Genomic DNA, 25,172 nt, shown 5'->3' on the forward strand with positions numbered 1-25,172 from the left:
AAAATATGCAAAGACAAGTTTTTATTTTCTTACTTTAAATACAATCACTGTTGATGGGGAAATGTGGTTATGGTTGATTCACTTTGTTTATTCATTTATTAATTAAAGCTATTTTATGATGGTGCTCACGGAAACTATTAAATACCGACAGAAACTTTATTTTTTAAAACAATTTAAAAATTTTTGATATTCTTAATTTTTTTATATTTTAGACTTGTGTCTGTAGCCACAGAGTTCAACATAGTAGATACATGAAGTATACTCTGCAGTAGCTGTCAAATTTCAGAAATTCACGGCTAAGAGTGGTCTGTGTCATTTAGATATTTACAGTTTTTTTCTGAAATGAAATTCATTGGGATGTTGAAATTCCTGAGGTGAATCCCTAAATCCAGTCATTGATAATTCAGCTGGAACTGAACCTTGGAGAGTTAATAAAATAAACACAGAAAAACAATTGTACATGACTATCCTTGGAATGACTGCTTATTTCCATAACTTTCGGCCCCAATTCACCTGAATCTCTCTTCTTCAGCAGGGTTCAATGCCTCCCTATATATTTCACTGAAAATGGAAATAGGACCCCATTAAATACTATAAGAGTTGGATTAGTAAAATAAAGTGACCCAGAACTTCACTTTTTCAAAAGCTACTTAATAGTCTTAGTTAGGTTCACTAAAACCAAATACATCAGTGTTTGCTTTTTTTTTTTTTTTTAATGTATTTAATAATGTTTGGCCTAGTCATAAATATAAGGTGTGCTCAATAGAGTTATTCCATTCTTACTGATAATACCTGGGCAGGGAGAAAAGGAATCTGTTAAATGGTAATAATAAGTATATTTGATAGTGATGTGACAAATGATAAAAACCTTGTCAGCTGTATGAAGAAAGTTACAAGCAAATCCTGAGAATCAATTACCTTACATTGAACAGTAAGAAGAATGAAATTAAGGAAAACTAGAAAACATTCGATATTGTTTTTCTTTCTTTCTTTCTCTATTTCAGCCATTTTAGGACCCTCAAATAACAAAGCAGCATGACAGTTACCATTGAAATACGCGAAGTAGAGGACCTTTGATGAACTTTTCTTCCCACTAGTTAGAAACAAAAACTCTGAAGTGGAATTATAATGGCTAACATTTATACAGATAGCACTTTATACACATTAATTCATTTGATCCTTTCAACAATTCTGTGAGGTAGGTGCTATTATTGTCATTTTACAGATAAAGAAACTGAGGTACATAAAGGTTAATTGACTTCCCCAGAGTAATACAGCTAGTGTCTGCTGCAGGGCTTTACCTCAGGTCTTCATGACTCTGTCCTTTGCTCTATCCACTGTGCCCTAAGAAGTTCCATGTATTATTATGATAGCAAGGACCCCGGCATACACAGAAGAGACTGCTGTACAGGTGTTTAGATCTGCTTTTCTAAAAGGAAAGTAACTTTTGAGGGGTCAGCAATCTACTTTAATCAGGCACATATATCATTCACTTAGTTCAGGGGAAAAAAGTCAGCACCCTGAACTTCAGAGAAAATACAGAGAAATAAAGACCAACAGACAGGGGTTCCAACTGCCTGACCACAGATGATACATACATCATTACCAGAAAGAGGAGCACCAACATCGAGGTTTTCAAAGCTAGGGAGCTTCTTAGTGGCTACCCAGAGTCTTATCTGGCACTTAAACTTTTCAAACAGTAAACCCCAAAGTAAAACCTCACCTCAGAGTACATATGTACTTTTTAGAGCTGGAGAGCACAACCCTCATGACCCAGTGCCGCATTAGAAATTAACAAAAGGTACCTGAGGCCTATTAATGGGTATGGAAGATCTTTAACTCTTCCCCCCACCCACTATTAACCTTACATTAACATTACAAATATATATAGCACAGTGTTGGTGGTAATAAGGTATGAAAATAAATAGAAATATGGTATTTCTAGGGTATACTTTCACTAATAAAACAGATCTAATAACGAATTTTTTAAAAAAAACTCTAATTGATAGTTCAAAACAAGCAACTTTAAAAATATATACCTAAATTTACTTAATGTATTTCATGAAGAAGAACCTATATCAAGGAAATGTACAGAAGTATAAAAGATGTTGCTGATAAAATTTTAGATAACATACCAGAAACTCCTGGGGGTGTCTTAATGAATTTTCCATTAAAATGACCAATAACTGCTTCACATTTTTCTGTTGATTCCATCCTATTGACATATAAATACAAAACACTTTGTAAATATTTAGATATCTTTTTATTTTTAATTTTGTTTTGTGTGTAGGTGAATGCCATTAAGTATAAATAGGTATGCCCTGGTAAAATGTAATTCTAATAAAATAAAAGCTGGTTTATTTGGTAGTTTATAAGATTAAAGCCTATCAATGCTCATGCACAGTTATATAAAAATAATTGCTGTTTCTAACTGATGAGCCCAAAGCACCTTTTAAATAATAAATATTAATTTGTATCCAGTGTACTTTTAGCATTATTTTTGTATTTGAATTCTTTGAAAATTGGTATCTGTATTGAAAATTGGTAACAGATGTTTTTAAATTTTTTGCTCTCAAGATCCTTATATATTTGAGGATCCCAAAGAGCTTTCATTTATCATGTAATTATATCTATCAATATTCACCATATTAGGTTTTTAAAAATTTTATTAATTTAGCATAACAGTGACAAATTCAACACAACTTTTAAATAAAAAAAAAAACTTTTTAAAAAAGTGAGAAAGTGGCATTATTTTTGCAAATCTCTTTAATGTCTGGATTAATGCAGAAGAGATGGGATTCTTATATCACTTATGTATTCAATCTGTTGCACTGTGTGGTTTTGATTCAAGTATATGAAGAAATCCAGCCTTACAGATATGTAGTTAGAAATAGAAGGATTATTTTAATAAGCAGGTAACATTTTAGTATAATTACAGAAATAGTTTTGATCTCATAAGACTCCCGAAAGAGTCTTTGGAACTCCCCAGTAGTCCACAGACCACACGGAGAGTATTTCTGGTCTCTGTAGTTACACTGAGAGAAGCTAAGTTCAGATAGACTCATTACCAGTTTGGCCACAGGGTGATGAACTGAACAGCCACAACAATTCTAGAAGGTCATCTATTAAGTTATATTTGGAGGTCCATCTGCATCAGTAGTGCTCCAACATTAAATTAAAGCTCCACCAAATCCTGAAGGATCCTTTGGCATAGGCTCTGTTAGCACAATCAAAGTGTTGGTTGTTTCTCAACGGTGTCAATCGCATCCATTTTTTTTTCTGATTGCTTGATAATGCTGCAGTAGCTTTTCTGAATCATGAACCAAACCCACATGACCTGAACAACACGCACTAACAAAGTGAGCTAATGAATTTATATTACTCCCATATCAATTCCCAACAGCTTAAGTACAAGGCTGCTCCCTAACAATGAAATGAGTATTCTAAAAAATGGAGAACTTACTCACTATCTGATAACATTAGCAGATTCGTTTAGCATTTCCTTACATACCAGAGAAAACTATACTTGGGTTATACTATTTAAAAAGTCAAGTTCCTCATCTTAATAATTTTTCTTAAGAATTTTATTTTCATTTTCATCAAAAGGAATCAATTTTTTACTTATTTTATTTTGTTTTATTTTATTGAGACTAGATCTCCCTATTTTAAACCCTAGACTGGAAATGCAATGAAAATTCATGGGCTCCAGCCCATTACTGATTATCAGAGGAGCTTTGACATGCTCCTTGCCAAACTGGGCTGGTTCACTTCTCCTTAGTGAAATAGTGGCTCTCATCCTTCCCAGTGGCTCACCATATTGGTGACAAACTTAATGGAGACAACTGTTTGGCTTCAGCCCACTGCAGTCTAGCACTCCTGAACTCAAGCATACACTAATCTCACTTTCCACAGTAGCAGGGATTATAGGTTTGCGGCAGCACACCTGGCAAGTATCAAATGTTTTATAAAAAGTTAACTGAGAGGCAGCAAGGCATAGTGGATGGAGTGCTGGACTTCTAGACCTGTAATCAAAACCTACGTCTGAAATTTCCTACCTGTGTAAGCATGATCAAGTCACTTCATCACTCTGAGCATTGACTTCTACCTCTTTAGAATGAGTTCTTTCAAAATATAAGGTTGCCATGAGGCTTAAACAGAATCCAAAAATGCATGCAAACTGCTTTGCTAACTTTAAAATGCTACATAAATGCCAGCTATTATTACTGTTGACAAATGTCTATCCACTAAGAAGGAAAAATATTTATCTGAAATGTGTGTGTACACGTGTGTTCATGCATGATGACCACCTTTTAAATGGAAAAAATTACTTTTAGGAAACTTTTCTCCAGTGTGACCTCCAAAACACTTTGCCTTCTCAGATTTAAAAGTCCTGCTGGGAAATTTTAAAATATCTGAGAACATACAAGAATATTTTAAGATCAAAATCAGTGCCCCCTGAATTTAGTCATGGCTTTCCTCCCTTTTTTCTAGTTATTCTTTTGAGACATCCACTAAGGTAATATTTTATTTCCTTAAAGTACATAAAACAGCAGACATAGCAATGAAACATACAGGAAAAAAAAAAACCATACCTGGCAAAGCCAACACCACGACTTGTACCGCTGGAATCACGCAGTATCCTTGTAGAGATGACTTGTCCAAATGGTTTGAGCATGTTTTCAAGTTCTTGCTCATCCATGGACAGAGGCAAATTAGAAATATACAGGTTTGTAGGATCTTGTTCCTGTTGCTGAAACAAAACAGAGCTGCTCATTAATTTCTCAAGAAAAGTAAATATGAAATCTGTGACACAAATAATGACATTATAACTATACTTATCTCCTCTCTACAACATCCTACACTCTACTAATAATGTAATCTTCCTTAAATGTATATCTGCCCAAGTCACTCTCCTTTTCAACAAACTTCAATGGTTCTTTATTGTGTTAAGTCAAAATATAATCTGCTCAGTTTTTATAGCCCTTTTCAACCTGCTCCCAATCTATCTTTCCAGGTTCACTGGATAATAAATCTCTAGCCTGCACTCTGTTATCTAATTGCATTGGTCTTTTCTTTGTTTCTCATGTAAGCTACTCTATCTCTCATTTCCATGCCTTTGCACTTGCTACTGCCATGCCTAAAATGCATGGTTCTTCAACTCTGTCAGACTCTTTTTCTTCCTTCAAACAGAGCTCAAATATCTGTTTCTTCCTCTAGCCTTTCCAGATCACCCCTTCCTGTCCCAAAACCCTGCAAGAGGTAGTGTGTATCATCTCAAAGTGCCTTACCAATTTAATTACTTTGTATTTATTTACTTTAGGTTTATTTAGCAAGAGACTGTAGGGTATAATGGATAGAGAGTTGTCCACAGCCTGGCAAATCTGTGTTCAAGTTTTACTTCAGAAACATAATTGATTGTGTGACCCTGGGCAAGTCACTTAACTTCTCAGCAGTCCAGGCAGCTATCTAAGACTATAAGTTTCAGAGTAGGTGCAGATCTGCATTGAGAGTGACTCCTTATCTAGGAGTCCCTACATGGGAATAAAATCACAACTCCAATCATCCCTAGTCCCATTTCTTTCATATATATTTTTATATATGGCTTGTTGACTTCACCAATAGAATGCCAGTTTCCTGTGAATATGGATTGTTTTGTTCTTTTTATTTATATCCTCAGCACCTAGCACAGTGACTGGTGCACAGTAAGTGTTGAATAAATGCTTGATTGATTTTTCCCTATTATGTAGTTTGGTAACATAAATTACAGGTTGACCAATGCTGTCGATTGCTTGCTGAAAATAGTGTTTGAAAACATGGGTATTCTCTCAGATAGGTCAGCTCAGACCTCACATTACTGCCATTATCTTGGCAACAATGAAAGGTGAAGGTCCAGAAGGCACTGCTAATTTGGAGAGGATATCTTTGCAGAAGGACAACTCTTCTATGTTATTTGCTGGAGCTGTTTATCTAAAAATAACCAAGCTCTGTTCTGCTATTTTTAGGTGCACAATTCCAGCATACAGTTGTGAGAGTTTTGATTGTACATAATAGGCAATTACTGATAATTGCTGAATTTTGAGTCACAGATTAGTTCTGAATCAGGTCACTTGGAGCCCCTAAGGTTATACTTCTCCTGTCTGACCATTTGGAATTTTTGTCATTTTCAAACCTTCTGGATTCTGATTAATTAGAAGTAAATGGGAAAGGGGATATTTGGAACAGATTCATCACCAACACCTGAAAATTTCAACCAAGTTGTGTAAGATTAAAATATTTGGCCAAAAATACTATCATATAACATTGAAACCAAACAGTAGAATGAAACCTTAAGACAAATTATCACAAATGATCTTTTTCTTTCTTTGTAACAGAAGAATCAGCAAAAACCAAAGACATAAAAGTGAATCTTTTAAGAGACTGAAATTTCTATGAATATTTATTATGGCATTATTCAAAATCATCAGGGAAAAAGCTTAGATTAGATCAGCAATATTTCCTAAGAAATTCACACTTTACCACTAAAACTTTGAGATTAGGATAATCTTAATGATTCTAGAATTAACTTGTTCTTAGATCTATTAGATTATTACATTTTTACATATTGAAGAATGCAGGTTTATGGTTTCCCCTTTAATAAACATGAATAGTAAAACCTTTAATTGATGTTTTAGTCTTGTTAATATCATATTCATTAAAGCAGTTTGTATTTCTAAATGTAGAATGCTTGGGAAAACACAGTGAAAATGTTTTTGGTATGCTTTGTATGTCTGACTTTACAAAAAATGACTAGTTTCATGTTCATGCTAGTCTAAATTAAACCTATTACTGTCAAGGGTACCACCATCCTCCCAGTGCCCCAGGCTCACAACCTAGGTATCACCCTCAACTCCTCACTATCTCTTACCTCATCTCTTCCCCATATTCTATCTGTTGTCAAGGTCTGTGGGTTCTACCTTTGCAACATCTCTCTAATACATTCCTCTGATACTGCCACTCCTCTGGTGGAGGGCCCCAACACCTCATGTTTGGGCTATTGCAATAGCTGGCTAGTGGGTCTGACTGCCATAAGCTTCTCCCCACTTCAATCTCTTCAGCTGCTAAAGTGATTTTCCTAAGGTACAGGAATCTGTTCATATCATTTCCCTGCTCAGTAAGTTCCAGTGTCTCCATTTGACCTCCAAAATCAAATACAAAATACTCTGGTTGGCACTGAAAGCCCATCATAAAGTAGGTCCAATCCTCAGTCTTTTTTACACCATACTCCCCATCATGTAATTTCCAATCCAGAGACACTGGCCTCCTTACTGTTCCATGAACAAGAAACTCTATTTCTCAGCTCTGGGCATTTTCATTAATTGCTTCCCATGCCTGGAATGCTCTGTCTTCTTATCTCTGCTTCCTAGCTTCTCTAAATCTCTCTAGGTCGCAACTAAAATCCTACCTTCTATAGGAAGCCTTTCCTCATCCCTCAGCCCTCTTGTGGGGCCTTTCCTCTGTTAATTATTTCCTATTTATGCTGTATATAGCTTGTTTGCTTGTTATCTCCTCCATTAGACCATGAGCTCCTTGAAGGCAAGGACTGTTTTTTGTCTTTGTATCCCCAGTACTTAGCACACAGAAGGTACTTAATAATTGCTTATTGCCTGACTGAGTGAAGTAAGTTTTGTATAATATACAAAATGAATAATCTGAAATTTTGTTATTGAGTTGTTTCAGTTGTGTCTAACTCTCCATGACTCTATTTCTGTTTTCTTGGCCAAGATACTGGAATACTTTGCCATTTCCTTCTCCAGCTCATTTTACAGATGAGGAAAAAGGGTGAAGTGACTTCCTAGGGTCACACAACTACTAAGTGCCTAAGCAGGATTTGAATTCATGAACATGAGTCTTCCTTTTTCCCAGCACAATGCTCTATTTGCTGCACCATCTATATAACTGTTTTCAACAACATTCATCCAGTCTTAGAGGATATCAAATATTCTGATGTGTCATGCAACAGAATATGTAAATCTGTGAGGCTCTTGGGAAACACTGTCAACCTACTCTCTAGTCATAAGACAGTAGGGGGGATCACTGAGGTTGAAATTTTAGAATAGGGTATATCTCAAAGAGATGGGCATACCAGATCAGCTTACTTTGTCTCCTGAAGAATCTGTATGCAGGCCAAGAAGCAAAGATTAGAACTGAACGTGTAACAAATGATTGGCTTAACGCTGGAAAAGATGAGAACAAGGCTGTATATTGTCATCTTATTTATTTAATAATAAATAGGACTGGACAAATCAAAATCTGGAATTTAGATTGGCAGGAGAAATGTCAATAATCTTAGATGTATGGATGATACTACTCTGATGGCAGAAAGTGAAGAAAAATTAAGAAACTCTTGATGAGGGTGAAATAAGAGAGTATAAAAGCTAGCTTGAAGCTTAACATCACAAAAAACCCCAACAAACTAATATCTTGGCAACTGGTCCCATCAATTCCTGGCAAACAGAGGGAGAAGAAATGGCAGCAGTGTCAGGTTTTATATTCTTGGACTCAAAGATCACTGCAGATGGTGAGTGTAGTCACGAAATTAAAAGACCTTAGAAGGAAAGCTATGGTAAATCTGGAGAGTATACTAAAAAGCAGAGACATCACATTTCTTACAAAGGTCTGTATAGTCAGAGCTATGGTTTTTCCAGTAACAATGTATGGCTGTGAGAATTGGACCACAAAGAAGAGCTGAGCTCTGTCAAAAGTACACTTCTGAATTATGGTGCTAGAGAAAATTTCCAGAGTTCCTTGGACAGCAAGGAGATCAGAGACATCAATACTTAAAGAAATTAGTTCAGACTAGTCACTGGAAGGTTAAATACTGAAGCTGAAGCTTATATACTTTGGCCTCCTAATAACATAGGACTCATTGGAAAAGACCCTGATGCTGAGAAAGGTTGAAAGCAAAAAAGGAAAAGAGGATGGCAAAGGATTAGTTGAACAGATGGTATCATGCAAGCAACAAATATAAGCTTGGACAGACTTCTGGAGATACTAGAGGACAGAAACATATGATATGCTATGATCAAAGAGTTAGACACAAGTGAAAGACTGAACAAGAAGTCCTACAACTAATTCTACACCACCATAGGATCTGAATCTATGCTAGACAGAAGACTGCCTTTCAAGAAAACAGTCTTATTTCTCTTCCCCCTACCCCCCCAAAAAACCCAAAACTTCCCTGCTAATACCTTTAGGAGTTTTGGCTTCCTGAGACAGTGGAAATATTTTGGAGATGAAAGGATACATATCTATGTGTTATTGCAAAGTGAATGTGAGTCCTGAACATGGAGTCTAAAGACCTGGATTTCAGTCCTGTTTCTGTCCTCATACTAGCTATAGGACTTTGGGAAAGTCATATTACTGGGCCTCAAATTTCTTCTATAAAATGAAGGTGATGGATGGTCTTTAAGAATCTTTGCAGTTTTTGAAAATCCGTGTTTATGAACTCTAAAATTCTATGACTTCTAAATGCATATTTTATGATTTTCAACTAACCAAATAACCAACCAACCAACCAACACAGGGTTCTCTCTAAAGGAATGGTCCATGGTGGACTTTATGACCAGGCCCAGACAACTGACATTGTCACTAAAAGTATCCAGTGTTTGGTTGCAGTTAGAAAAGGATGATATATATAGTAGTCCTCTTCCTATTCAAGGGATATTAAAATACTTATTAAAATCCTGTATGATAGGTATTTGCATATGCCACTCTATTATAGAATGTACTCTCCTCATCTCTGCATTGCATAATCACTGTTTCTTAAAAATTAACTTTCATTTGGCCCAAGGTCCCTAATCCTATCAAGAAAGCCTCATGATTGTATCCAATCATGCAAGATTCCTCAGGGGATATCAAATATCCTGATGTGTCACTAAAAGAATTCAGAGTTTTAGAGACCTTATAAGTTCAATATTTAAAATCACTGGAGAAAAATAGTAAGAATTCATTAGTTCTAAACTATTTACTTGAAGTAGGCTAAAGCGCCTTTTCAAGCACTGAGGTACATTAAACTAAGAAAAAAAGCAAACTCTGCTCAGTTCCCAAACCATTTATGATGCACACTGACAACCCTTCTCAATTAGAAAACCACATTTACAATTATCTTAAGTGTAGGTACTCTTTTTTTTCTCAAATAATTAGAATCTTCAGTATTCTTCCTTCTAAAAAAAAAGTCCAATTAACTTAAAGGAGTATTGTCTAATTTAACATCTAATTTACCAAACTGCATTGAGCGTTTAAAAACAACAAAAATCAATTAACAGCAATATTGTTTTAAGAACTTTGAGTGAATAAGTCATTTTGATTATTATAAATAGCCAAATTAACTACAAAGGATGTATGATGGAAGATGCTATCTATATCCAGAGAAAGAACTGATAAATAGAAGTATGTATAGAATGATTTTGTGTGTGTAAACTGGTTGGCATCTTGGAGGGGCAGAGGGGGAAAAAGAAAAAAAAACTGCAGGATAATTTTATTAGATATTTAAAGGAATAGCAAATTGAACATAATTCATTTGCAGTTTCATCTGCAATCATCTTTTTTATGTTGTTATGAAAATACTCATTTTATTCCATAAATTAATACTAAAACAAACATTTTTAAAAGAAAAAAATTACAACTACTACTCTATTTTTATTATGTAGGGAATATTTTAAAACATAATGCTATCCTCTATTTTATAGGTAGTTGTTAAAAATAGAAGGGATTTGGGAGCAAAGGGTCCCTTCATTTCCCAGACATGAAAAAAGTTCAACAGCTTCTCTAATAAGTAAAGAAGTAGATTCCACATTGGCCATAAGAGAGAGGAACAAATGGGTACTAATGTTCACTTAAGTTGAAAAGTGGTGCTCAGAGGTGTAAAGCGCTCAACCATCATCTGAAAGAAATCAACAATAACCTCCCTGTGTGTGTGGAACAGTTCCTAAAATGCAAGAGAGGGACTTGGCAGGATGATCAGACATCTGTTTTCTCTTGCACTGAATAGGGTCACCAACCAACAGATAGCCATTTAGGACCATGTGACTACATGCTGCTCACAGCACAGTGAATCCTCTTCAAAGGGGGATTAAAATCCCCGCTAGCCTTCCTTCTTGCCTGTCCACAGAGAAATCATTTTCAAGTTTCCTATCAGATTGTCAACTAGAGAAATATCAAATGTACCTTTAACTTGTGATAATTTGATGAGATTCAGAAATCCTTAAGAGGTAATCATTTGTCCATATGAGCTTTTCTGTTAACAGATAGCATCAATGTTATTTTCAGTTACATGGCTATCATTCAAAGATGAAGATGTTATTGCTTGTTATCTCACTTTAATTTTTGTATGTAACACAACTTATATATTAGTAAGAAGAATAAAAGAAGGTTAAGACTCTTAAGACAGAAAGGCTAAAATAAAGATCTGTGTCATGTTTGCCTTCCCAGTATTGTTCCCTCTTTGATTTCCTGCAGTCAGATTTTAATAGACAGCTAGTTGGGGGTGGGGGTGAGAGTAGTGATGGAGGAAGAAACATGCAGCTCTGGGAATTCTAGAATGTGACCTTTTGGTCACCTTCCATTACTGGCTAAGCTTCTTGGATTAAGATGGGCTATTAGAGGTTATAGATAGTCCTTTTTCCTCCCTGTTCTTAAAAAGTACAAATCTACCATTAGCTGCTAGCTATCTACTAAATTCAACAAATTAAATCCTAGGTTTCTTCAAAATTTATTTGGCAAGTTTTACCGAAGCACCTTGTTATTGAAATCTGAACTTATCTTTCTTTTTAAAAAGTACATTTTATTGGTATCTTCTGTTTTTACATCAATGACATTTCTCAATGTATCCCCTTCCCAGAAGGCCATTCCATTTAACAAAGAATACAAAAAGGGAAAAAGAGTTCAACAAAATCAACATTCCAAAGAAGTTCTGACATTATCTGTAGTCTTCCATACCCACATTCCCTCAGCTCTGCAAAGAGGGGGAGGGGAAGGGTTTCCAGCTATTGGAAATTTCCACAAGCATTAGAGAAAACAGTTTTCCCTTTTAATTTGCTTCTCTGAATATGAGAACAGACTGTAGGTGATTTAATTCCCCTCCTACAAAATAATTTTTTTTAAGGAACAAAAACTTTCTAATTCAGTTTTGAATATCTATAGGGTACTATACTAATTCACACATACAATGTTGCATCTACTGTCATAATTCTCTCCCCAACTACATACTTTTTCCAGTGCTGGAAACAGACATCCCTGCTCTGATTTAAGTAGTTCACAGTCTAACAATGGAGGGATGGACAGGGGATGGACGAGAAAAAAAAAATGTACAAATATGTACAAATGAGGTCTACAGGACAAACTGGAGATAACCAACAGAAGGAATGCATTAGTGCTAAGGCAGAAAGGCCTCCAAGTTAAGGTGGGATTTTAGATGTTGTTGAAAAAACTCAGGGCATCCAGAAGGCTGAGATAAGGAGGAAAAGGTAATCAGTGAAAGTCAATGGAATTGAGAGAGTGACTCATTTGAGGCACAAGTAGGAGGCCAAAATCATTGGATGGAACACTACCTGTGGGTGAGTTAAGTGGAAAATAGGAAGGGGTCAGATTATGAAGGACTATATTTGATCACTGAGCTGATAGAGAAATACTAGCATTTATTGAGCAGGGGTTGGGAGTGGGTAGAGAGAGGTGTGTGTGTGTGTGTGTGTGTGTGTGTGTGTGTGTGTGTGTGTGTGTGTGTGTGTGTGTGTGTGTGTGTGTGTGTGTGTGTCAGAGAGAGAGAGGGAGAGAGAGAGATATGATCAGACCTGTACTTTAGAAATATCAATTTGACAGCAGAATGGAGGATGGATTGTAGTAGAATGACATTTGAGGCAGGCAGACTCACCAGCAGGCTACTGCAGCAGTCTAGGCATCAGGCAATGGAAGCCTGTACCAGGTGTAATGGCAGTGCCAGAGAAGAAAAGAAGTCATGCACTAGAGAGCTTACAAAGGTAATTGCCAGGATTTGGCAACAGATTAGATATGAAAGGTGAGAGAGAATGAGGAGTAAAGATGAAACCTACAAACTTAGGCAACTGGGAAGATAGTGGTGCCCTCAATAGTCCTAGCGAAGTTTGGGAGAAGAGAGGGCTGGGGAGAAAGACTATAAGATCAGATATGTTGAGTTTAGTATGTCTGAAGGAGGCAGTTAGGAAGCTTAGTGGATAGAGCTTTGGGCCTGCAGTCAGGAAGATCTGAGTTCAAATCCGGCCTCAGATAGTTACTAGCTGTGTAGCCCTGGGAATGTCACTTAATCTCTGTTGGCATTAATCCAATGGAGAAGGAAATGCCAAACCACTCTAGTATCTTTGCCAAGAAAACCCCATGGACAGTATTGGTGGTCACAAAAAGTAGGATACAACTGAACAACAAGAGGACATCCAGTTTGAGATGTCCAATAAGCACAAGGAGATGTAAGACTGTAGGTAAAGAGAAAAGTTAAGCCTGGATAAGTAGATGTGAAAATCACCTGCATAGAGATGACAACTAGGAGGTGATGAGGTCACCAAGTGACACAATATGGAGGGAGGAGAGAAGAGAGCCTAGGACAGAGCCCTGGGGTAACACCTACCACTTGTGAATATGACTTGGATGAAAACTCAGCAAAGGAAACTGAAAAGATGTTGAAAATTCAGCAAAGGTTACTGAGAAGGAAGTTAGACAGATATGAGAACTAGCAAACAGTGCCACAAAAACCTAGAAAGAAGAGGATATCAAGGAGATGTCTGATAACTGATAGCACTAAAGGCTTCAGAGAAGTCAAGAAAAAGTTATTAGATTTGCAAATTAAGAGGTTATGGGTAAATTTAGAGAGAGCACTTGTGGTTGAATAATGAGATTGGAAGCCAGAGGGCAGTCAAGAAAGGAAAGGGAGTAGAGGTAGCTATTGTAGATGGACTTCTCAAGGAATTTAGCTACAAAAACGAGGAGAATTATAGGAAGAATAGGTAAACAGGTCAAGGGGTGGGGTAGGGTTTGAGGATGGGATAGATATGGATATAGTTGTATGCGGTATAGAAACAGTCAGCAGACAAAGAGATTGAGAGAAATGAGACAGTGGGAGTGATAGAAGGGGCAATCTACTAAATAAGATGGGATGAATGGGATCACAGGTGTAGGAAGGGGGGTTTACCTTGGCAAATCTCTTCCTGTGAGATGGGAGTGAAGGAAAAGACAGCAGCAGAAGACATTTGAGTGACATGAGATAAGGAGGGGAGAAAAGGGAGTTCTGGGTGAATGGCCTTAATTTTTCCAGAATTGGGAGGGGGAGAGGAGTAATGGTAGATTTGAGGAGGGAAAGGTTTAGAAAGGAAACTATGGGATAGTGAATCCATAAGGGATATACAGAAGAATCCCCTTGCTTATGTGAAGGCCAAGTTGAGATTATGAAATCTGAAGTAGATCCAGTCAGTACGGTTTTGTGATTTTCTCCAACTCTGTTCAGGAGGATGTGAGTAGGAACATAGGCAGAATATGGTGATCGTAATCTCAGGTTGAGACTTGGCAGGTAAGACCAGTGACAGGATAAGGATGCAAGAGAATCAGAGAAGAGGATAGTACAGAGTTTAATTGTCCCACAGAGAGGGCAAGATGGATAATGGAAGGGAGTACAGCCAGTGTAGGTATGATGGCCTGGGAAAAAAACTGAAGAGATGAGGAACTGGAGGTCACAGTGAAGATAAAGACTAGAGTTAGGGGTTGTAAGAAAGAGAGAGGCAGAAATAACAGATTGTGATCAAGGTAATTTCAGACTTCATGAACATGGAAATACAGCATTTGTGAATGTAGGTATGATCAATATGACTATCCTTGTGTGTAGCTAAAGAGGAGTGGAAGGGTAGGTCATAGGAAATAAGGTGGGAGGTTAGATGTTTAGGGGGAGAGTCTCCCTCCCTCCCTCCCTGTCCCACAGTATGAGGAAGGTATTAGAGAGATGAGAAAGATTGTAAGTTAGGCACTGAATTCATCGAGGAAACCAAAGGATTATCCTGGAGGTCAGTAGACATTAGCTACAAGAATTTTGATTAGATGGTGCACATGGACTGAATGGCCTTCAAAAGAAGAAAGGGTACTGAGCAACAGTGTTACAGGGTGAGTTTGGGGGTGGCAACAGAGAGAAAGGAGTCTTTCAACTCCTCCATCTTGACCCGTGAATCAGGGAGAATAAGGTAAAGTGTAACCAGCGCTGGGCAGGGTAGTCAGGGAGACTATGTCCAGGCAGGTAAGGGATAGGGTGGGGGTGGGTGGATAAGGGGTAGGGGATAGTCAAGGTCTCAATGGAAGTCAAAAGATGGAAGGAGTGGGAAAGAAAAAGATGTAAGATGAAAAGATTATCTCCCATGGAGCAAGTGTTCCAGAAGGCACAGTGGAAGAGAGAGGTAGATTTAGAGTGGCATAATGGAGAGGTTAGATTGAGTGAGATTGGAATAAGGGAATAGGCAGTGGGGAAGAGAGAACAATGTTGGGCTAATAATTTGGATGGGACTTATCAATCACTGTGGAATAGGTTCAAGCTAGATTACTGACAACTTTAGCATTTGGCTTCAGGATAGAGTCCTCTCAAATCCAGCAAGCAGACCAGTGGAGGGAGCCAAAGGAATGGTGTTTTTCTTCTTTCTCTGCAAGGAAAGCCAAGCAAGGAGACCACCTGAAGTAACACAATGAAATGGGGTTTCTCTTCATTCAGACAGGAATGAACAGGACCTGCCAGAAGAAAGGTGAAGATATCTGCAAGCAGTCATGATGAGGTCAGGTGAGGAGACTGAACTGGCATATGAAGGAGAGAGAGAGAGAGAGAGAGAGAGAGAGAGAGAGAGAGAGAGAGAGAGAGAGAGAGAGAGAGAGTCTCCTCAGAGTAGGAAGGTTCCCTGACAAAAGGAAGAGGTAAGGCAAAAAGATGGTGAGTCATCCCCCAATACATAAGTAACTCAATACTTATGAATACGTTTTTTTTTGGAGAAGAAATGAAAAGTACTCAAATCAAGATAAAATAACAGGTTTCCCTTCAAATCCAGCAAATGGCTAAGATCACAAAAGGCTTCATCTCAGAATTTTCACCTAAAATAAGAAATTCATGGTGATAATTTTGTTTCCCTAAGCAATATGAAAAGACTGAGTCAACTTGACTAATATTCAAATACCTGTGGTTCCAGGGAGTCTACCCTTTCCCAACCCCCAAGCCATTCTTTTCTAGCATTTAAAATATCTTTGATATTTTAATAATGAATGTTTTTAAATCATTTCCAAGAATCTTCATTTTTATCCAGGCTGTGGTGATCTGAGGAGGTTAGTAATTTGTAAAATCTTGACAACTGCCCGTCTATCAAGGAACACATAATATAGTAGCTATACAAAGAGGATGTGGGCAGAAATCATTATTTCTTAGTCATTTTACAAAATCAGCATCTTAAATAGATCTTTGACAGCTTTCGTGTCAACCCATAGGAAAGAAAGCATTCAAAAATACATTATTGACAAGGTATATGATGTCACTCCTTTCTAAATATACTTTGAGAGCTAATATCTGTAACACTTCCACCAATTTCAGATGTTGAAATATATATATATATGTTTTAAAACACTTTGAAAACTAGGTATTACATAATCACAATAAGATTTAATTCTTAGAAATCATTTTCTTTCAAAAATGCTACCAGGAAAATTGTTCTACCTTGTAGGGAAAAAAAAGTAGTCTACAAAATCTTGCTACTCAGCCCTCAAAATTTTCATTGTTTGTCGAGTTAAAATAAACATTTCCTTCCCAGAAGTTAAAAATGAACCAAAATGAAGGTAACCCAACCCTAGGCTCTAGTTCTACACTGCTGCTTACTTTGTGACTAAAGTATTTAAAAAGTGAGCAGTCATGGATTACTTTTCTGTAAAACGGCCCCTTCCAACAGTGAGTGAGTGTGTGTGTGTGTGTGTGTGTGTGTGTGTGTGTGTGTGTATGTATGTATGTATGTCTCTCTCAGGGCTACACGTATTGTCTTAAGATCTTTTCACACAACTTGTTTCTTTAACATAGAGTCCCAGGATTTTGATAAGCTATTCTATTCACCTCTTCACAGTGGAGTCATTCTCTACTGAAGGACTGCACAATGTCATGACGGCATTTCATCACTTCAATAACGCCCTGTTTCCACCTTTGAATTCCCTTCCCCATAATGTTTTCACTATTCCTGTCCTACTCACTAATCCTAACCAACTATTGCAAGCTATCTTCTTTCATTCCTGCTCCTAAACTGACAAATGAAAGCATGATTTCACTAGGTCTAGTACAACTTTAGGTTATTAACTTCAAATGGGCTCCTGATGCCTTGTGGTGGTATTTTTTTAGCCTTAATTTTCTACGTAAATTCCCTACAATTTTCACAAAGCTTTTCCTCTTTCTAAGAAGCTAGGTGGTACAGTGGCTCAAACACTGAGTCTGGAGACAGGTAGACTTAGTTACAATTTGGCCTCAACACTTACTACCTATGTGATCCCAGACAATTGTTTCACCTCAGTTTCCTCATCTGTAAATAATTGTACCTACCTCCCAGAATTGTTGTGAGGATCAAATGAGATAATATTTGCAAAGCACTTAGTACAGTACCTGGCACAGGGAAAGCACCACATAAACACTTTTTCCATTTCACTGTCCCTCCTCACTCCAAGCCCTCAACTCCTGCTTTCCCTCCTTGTCTCTCTCAGCTAGTGAACTGAGCTCTTACTTTACTGGAAAGATGAAGGCTTAGAGGAATTAACTTGAACTTCCTTCAAAGCTCTCAACTCATCTTCTCATTCTTCTCTCTCGTCTCAGAGCATTTGGCCTTCTTTTCCCGCCCTGGCTAAACCCACACTCATGATCTTATATCTCTTCCTGTCTCCTCTCCATGACCTTAAATTTTTTCACTCATCTTCTATTTGAGAAATCTTCAATTTCTCTCTAGCTACTCCTTTCTTTCAGTCTACAAATGTGCTCAATCTCCACCCCAAACACAGCACACACAGCTAATTGCAGAACAAGTTAAAACTCGAAGGGACCTTAAAGGTGTATTCAGACTAACCCTCTTATTTTATAGATGAGGAAACTGAGGCCCAGAGAAGACAAGAGACTTGTCCAAAGTCAGAGCTAGAAAGAGGCAAAGAATTCAGGTGCTCTGATTATAAAACATTTCACAAATCTCTTTCATACCTCTTGCATCCAGGCCCTTCCTTTACACTCTTGCTGCAGTCACTCTATAGATTTTTTTTTTGAAGTATGCATTTCGTTTCAACTTGACAACTGTAACAGCTTTCCTAAAGTTATCGTTTTTCTCTCCAGTCCTTCTTTCACACAGCTGCCCAAATAATCTTCTCTGATCACATCAGCTCCCTACTCAAAAATCTCCACTGCCTTCCCATTGCTTACTGAATAAAAGTTTTTAGACTGAAGATCCTTCAGTCTGAATGCAATCTACCTTGTAAAGCTAATCTCACACAAGGAAACCTCACATAGTCTACATTTCAGCCAAAAAAGCATATTTTTCATCTTCTGGTCTCATCCTCCCCTCTTCTCTGTCTGTGCCTTTATTTCTTCCTTTCTTTATTGTGGAATGAACTCTATTCCTGTCTTTTTCTGTTAAAGGTTACTCTCCCTTTCTTCAAGATCCAGTTCAGCTTTTACTTCCTCCATAAAGCTTTCTTAGCAATTCCTTGACTAGGCAAGGATGCTCTCAAATCTCACAGCACTTTGGACCTACCTACCGTTGGCACTTACATTCCAACTAGTATAATAGTTATGTATGTGTATCATTTTCCTCTAGTATATTGTATGCTCCATAAAAATAAAGGCTGTGTCATAATTCATCTTTAGGTTCCCCATTCCTAGAATTGTGATATATTCTACATAAATAGGTTCTTTTAAAATGATTGTTGAATTGGATGAAGAAGTAGCAAGAAGTAAACTAATTTTTCTTCTATTTCAAGAAGTCAGATAAAAAAATTGAAATAAGAAGTATTTTCTAAGTGTAAAGTTGATTTTCAGTTCTGAAAATGTTCTTGACCAATTAAAAAATCATAGGTGAAAAAAATCTTTGTAAATAGACAAATTTCTTAACAACCTCACTGCCAACACAAACTGTTATAGGATATTCCAGGATTCTGTATTTGCAATAGGGTACAAGAATGCCAAATAAAACAACAGTAAGTTTGGGTCATTCTATCAACAAATATTTGCAAAGCATCTTCCACATTTGGTGACAGTAAGAGATGAATAAACTTATTGGCAAATCAAAAAGCCTTAAGTAACCTTTCCTTATCTGGGAAAAGAAAAGAATAATCATGCCATACTTGTATGATAATGCTAGATTTGGGATCAAGTGACCTTAAACTCTCTTATAGCTTTGATCATAACAGTTATTTATATAGCATTTTAAAATTTGCAGTCATATGTTATTTTACGTGCGCCTCATAACCCCAATGAAATAATTAATACAGATTATTGTTATTGCCATATTATAGATGATGGAACTGAAATTTAGAGTGCTTCATCAACCTACCTATGTGAGAGACAGAGTTGAAATACAAGTCTTCCTGATTTCAAAGCCAGAATATGAGGGGTGTATCAAAAGTCTGAGTGGTTTTAAGCTTTAATAGCTTACTGTATTAAGCCTCTCATTGCCGGAGACTTAGGATATGTAGTTTTTTGATAAATAATGGATCAGATTAGGTCTGAGAATCTGGTAACTTCTGAAGATGCACGAAATTAAGTCATTACGGTACCATTAGGCACTGAAATGGTCAGCATCTTAATAGACTGCAAGAGGGAATATACATCTCAAGAGGCCTAACTGGGAAACAGGCAGTTAATTTTTTTTCTTTCCTTTTAAAGGAACCACAATAATTTTATTTGAAAAAAAAATAATCTTCCTTAATTGGTCAAGTTCATTTGAGTCCAATCACAGAGAAATATTATAAATAAAATGTGTGTGAGGTGTGTGTAAAGTTAACTGACATAAATCAAGTCAACAAAGAAAGGGAAAGATCTTGCGTTTTACAGAAAATATGTGTATTCACATTTATTATGCTAAAATGTACACTGAGTATCAAACATATGGTTTCTATTTTGTAGTCCTGGATACATCCTAGGGCACTCTGGGTAGTTCAATTGCTTTTTATTTGGAAAGTTACAAAGAACTAAGAAAACTGAGTTGAAACGAAAACTGAGTTGAAACAAAACCCACCATCTATCATATAGCACTAAACTTGTATACCTCAATACTTAGCTAATCAATATGTATCTAACAATTCATAAGAAAAGATTTTACAACTTAAATTTGCTTTTAGATCTGACTTCATATCCATATAGTACATATGTCTTTCATTTACAGAAGGTATTTTTCTGTTATTTATTTGAAACACGGGTGGGCTCTGCAAACTATTGTCTTACTGCAGTAGGGTTGAATTTTACTACAATGGCACTCATTTAAAAAACTGACACACTTTGTAGTTTAAAAGCAAACATTCAGCTGCATGAAGAAATGTGGTCATCAATTTCCTCCTATACCTTGATTTGTTTGTAAAACTTTCTGATTTACTGAATATAATTTACAAATTTTTAGGAAAAGTTCTTGTTTTGGGGGGAAATTATATTTCAGTGAATATAATTTTCACAGACAAATAGCTACTGGTAGGCATGTGGAGACATGGGACAAAGATGAAGGACAGCATGCCAAAAATGCCTTTCAAAACACATAGTTGAGATTCAATACTAGGAAAAGAATCTGTCTGACTGGCATCTATATATGCAATGTCGTCCTGTTATCTGGCTTGCTGGGATGGTTGATTGAGAGAGCGGGATGCTTATAAAACACAACTAAACACCAGGAAAACCATTCCTAGTTTATAGCTTACCTTTGCCATCTGGGCTTGAACTCCAGTAGCCTTTAGAGCTGAGACTGCTTTCTGGGCAGCAGCTGGACTGTCAAAATCCACAAAACCATAACCTAAAATTAAAAACATACTTAGACTGAGAAAAAGTCTTTGAAATGAGAATATGCATACATACGTGTGTGTACACGCGTGTGTGTATACTGTTCTACAAACCTTCAAGTTCAATATACAGGTATATAGACCTATAAATACCAGCTATTATTACAGCTATTGACAATACTGACACTACAAAAGGATATGGATAAAGGATAAAAAAAAGAATGGATAAAGGAAAAAAATCCTCAAAATGGACTATCACCATACTTTCTACAGAAGATAAACAACATGAACAAAAGGCAAAATGAAGAAGCCAGAAAACATGTTGGTGAGAGAACATTTGCTCTCCTTGCTAAGCTGGGAGAAAGAGCAGCCAAGGTCACTGCAGGACCTTCATCACTTCATGCCTACACTGTTGGAACAGCTTCCTTGTTGGTCTTCCTATTCAAGTTTTAGTCTATTCTCCACTCAGCACCAGTGTTCTCTCTGAAGTGCAGGTCTGATCATGTCATCTTCCTATTCGATAAACTCTAGAGGTGACTTTTACCTCCAGGATCAGATATTTGGCTCTGATGGCCCTTTTTAATCTAGCCCTGCTTCCTACCTTTCTAGTCTTCCTATACTTTGCTTCCTTCTATGTACTCTATATCCTTTCTGCCCCTTGATCAACTCCATCTCAACTTGTTATTTTCATGGCATGTAGTGTCCTTCACCAGAATGCGAATACTCGTAAGACAGGGACTGCTTTTGTCTTTCTTTGTATCTTCAGCACTTAGCAGTACCTGGCATGTAGTTAGCACTTAATTCAGTCGGATTACTGACTGAATGACACTCCAAAGCTTTCTTCTGAAGGAGATAAACTGCTATTGCAGACTGGCTTGACAATCCCCACAAAGCAAGCCAGACAGGTGAAGGATGAGTATCTTCCACACCTTTACGGAGCTGGGTGGTCAAACCAATGAGCTAAACCCAGAGTCAAGAACCTGGAGCTTTCTAGGTCCTTGGGTGCAGCCTAAGGACTTGGACTTGACTGAGTCCAAGTTTAGCAGAACAAATTTTATTAAGGGGATTTGTTCTGTGAAGTTTGGATTCAGTCAAAAGACAACACTTGAGGAACTGAGATGGTTGCATGTGGCCTCAAGGCCGCAGGTTCCCTACCCCTGAGCTAAACTGTGAGTATGTGTATCTTGTATTGCAGATGGACCACAATATTCTGAATGGAATTCAAATCTATCATAGAGCCCAAACTACAGAACACTAAAGGTAGGAATAAGGGGTCTAATGTTTTCTAGAATTCAGAGCTAGGCTCCATTCTCAAGAGTATTTTCTGAGTATGCACTGTTTGCTTTTTTCATGAGACTGTATGCAAAAAAAAAATCACACTATCTTAGCATTACACTATCTTAGCATTACACTATGCAAATGACATAGAGAATGAATTCAATTTCACTGGGAAAATGAAACATCAGCTATTTACTGACTCAAGAAATCTGGCCAGAACTCCCTGCTGCTTCTACCTGTTTGGGAGTCATAAGTTGAGGAAACTGATATCCCTTCCCTTCAATGGCTCAGTTTTCCCAGAACCCAGGAGAGTAGGGACTATCTGGTTCTTTCTCTGGGCTATAGCACTGAACTTCTAGCTCCTATTCTCATTATCTCTGTGAGTCAGAATTGACCACTGCAAGTTACAAACCTATTGCCTTTCCTCCACTCTAGCCCCCCAATCTTCAAATCTCTCATTCTTAACCATTTTAGACCTAGCACCCCATCTTTCATAGCCTTTGTTTCTATTCCCAAATCTATTGTGACAGAGTTCTTCTTACTGAAGAAAGATATCAAATTAGTGATCAATCAAATGCTAAAGCAGTCTCTGATGATTTTTCAGATGCAGAAACGGTTGAAGATGTGAAGAAGGCTGAGGCACCTTACCACGTGGTTAGGGATGGAGGAGAAAGTCTATAGTGAAAAGATTGTTAGTTTGGGAGTCAAAGGATTTGAGTTTGAATTCCAGCTCTCCAGGTTTTTCATATCTTCTCCCAGTCCAACATTACTGTCCTCACTTCCTTCCTTTCATAATTTTGATCAGTTATACTCTATGTTCTACTTTCAAATCCCTCTCCCCTTGTTGTACTCCCATGCACACCTTACCAATCTTAATTCCAGGTTACTTTCACCTGTTTTCTAAGCTCTGATTCTCCTGCTGCTGAAGACTGGGCAGAAGAAGAATTCAGCTGACTGGGACTGATATAAATGTATATTACCTAATTTCAACTCAGTACTAAATAAAACATAACACCCCTTTATTCTTCCTCACTGGTTCACTGCATTCTCCTTACCATGGGTCTTCCAAGCCTTCCCTCTCACATCATCCATGTGCCCCTACACCGCCATCCTTTCCTTCTCAGCTGGGGAACTCAATTTTTATTTTAATGAGAAAAAAAGTTATTCATTATAACCTCCAATTTCTCTTCAGCTCAACATGTTAGAATCCCTCTGCACCATCCCCAATATCACCTCCTTTGTGCCCATCTCTTAAAAAGCAGTAGCCTTTCCCTATGCAAAGGCCATTTCCTCTATTTGTGTCTTATTAGGCTCATCCTCTCCTCCAAAACCAGCTCCCAAAGAAGGTTTCCTTGCCCCAGCTTTTCCCTCTTTTGCCTTCATCTTCAACATGTTTTTGTTGGTTCCTTCCCTATTATCTAAGAACATGTCCATATCGCCTCTATCCTTAAAAACAAAACAATACAAACAAAAAATCCCTTCCTTTGAATCTGCAATCTACTCAAGCTACCATCTAGTATCACTTCTCCTCATTTCCAACTAAACTTCCAGAAAAGATTGTTTATATCCTTCTCCATTTCCTTGCCTCCTACCTATTCCTTACTTAATCCCTTGCAATTTATCTCCAAGGTTACAAGAAATGAGTCTCAGAGAGACTGTGTGTGTTTGTCCTTCGTTGCCGAAGAAGACCATGCCATCAGAGAAATAATGACATGACTTGCACTTGACTTTGTTTTGAGTGAGGGAGGGCTGTGTAGGTCACCAGCCTCACTTCTCCTCCAGACTCATCTGGATCCAGTGACCAGATATTCATCAGGATGACTGGAGATGACTCAGGATGAGGCAATTGGGGTTAAGTGACTCGCCCAAGGTCACACAGTTAGTGCCTGTCAAGTGTCTGAGGTGAGATTTGAACTCAGGTCCTCCTGACTCCTGCACTGGTGCTCTATCCACTGCACCACCTAGCTGCACCAACTCAAAGAGATTACAATTTGCCCAAGATCACATAGTTAGTAAGTGGTAAAGAGCTGGGACTCAAAATCAGGTCCTCTTATTTCAAGTCTCATATTCTTTTCACTATACCTCATCCCCCTTGGCATCAAGAGCTCTTGGTTCTCTATAAGAAGATATTTACAATCAGTCTTTTAAAGTCCTACTTAAAAACTCACTTGCTCCATGAAGCTAGTTTCAAATAAACAGAGCTTTATCCTGTTAATCCTAAACACTTACCACCACCTTGATCCTCTAGGACTGTGACTATTTTTGTACACTTCTATATATAATTATTTGACATATAAATGGACAGTGGTTGTTTCCTCCATTACATTCCTACTCTAGGGCCTCATCATGTGTTCTTAAAGGCTGTGTCAAGTCTTATAGAACTTACCAGGATCGAAAAGCACAGCATATTGGTCCATGGACAGAATTTGTTGGGAATATGAGGAATAAGTCCACTTAAGTTCAGAGAGTCTCATCATCAGAGTTCATTTCAGTTCAATAAAAGTTTATTAAGTTCCTAATGTAAAGTGCTATGTTGGGAAAGATACAAAGACTAGTCTAACAGAATCCCCCTCCTTTTGGAACTTATAGTGGATAACACACATCCTCTCTCCTTCTACCCCTCCCTAAAGACACACACCACACCTCACCATAATATATACGTCCATACTAGAGAAGAGAGAGGCAGCTGTTTTGTCATCAATAGACAGCTGGCCTTGGAGTCAGAAAGATCTAGGTTCAAGTTCCACTGCTTACACAGAGTATGTGTATGTCCTTTACCCTTTAATACCTGGGGTTCCTTATCTAAATGAAATCAAATATCCAATAATAAACATATACACAGGAAGTATGGAAAAGGACTACATAAATTACTATAAGGT

At 37.4% G+C, this 25,172-nt stretch overlaps 1 protein-coding gene across 4 annotated transcripts in view; it reads right to left on the reverse strand.

Annotated features, from left to right (window-relative positions):
* RBMS1 (RNA binding motif single stranded interacting protein 1) overlaps window positions 1-25,172 on the reverse strand; it is a 257,959-nt gene that overhangs the window by 40,998 nt on the left and 191,789 nt on the right. For all 4 annotated transcript variants that reach the window (XM_072612138.1, XM_072612135.1, XM_072612136.1 and 1 more), the window contains exons 4-6: window positions 20,938-21,029; window positions 4,593-4,750; window positions 2,136-2,215 (exon numbers count right to left, since the gene is read on the reverse strand). In XM_072612138.1, coding sequence (XP_072468239.1) covers window positions 2,136-2,215; window positions 4,593-4,750; window positions 20,938-21,029 — 330 coding nt within the window. The remainder of the gene's footprint in view (window positions 1-2,135; window positions 2,216-4,592; window positions 4,751-20,937; window positions 21,030-25,172) is intronic.

This window comes from Notamacropus eugenii, chromosome 5, assembly GCF_028372415.1.
Source record: "Notamacropus eugenii isolate mMacEug1 chromosome 5, mMacEug1.pri_v2, whole genome shotgun sequence".
Classification (NCBI taxonomy): domain Eukaryota; kingdom Metazoa; phylum Chordata; class Mammalia; order Diprotodontia; family Macropodidae; genus Notamacropus; species Notamacropus eugenii.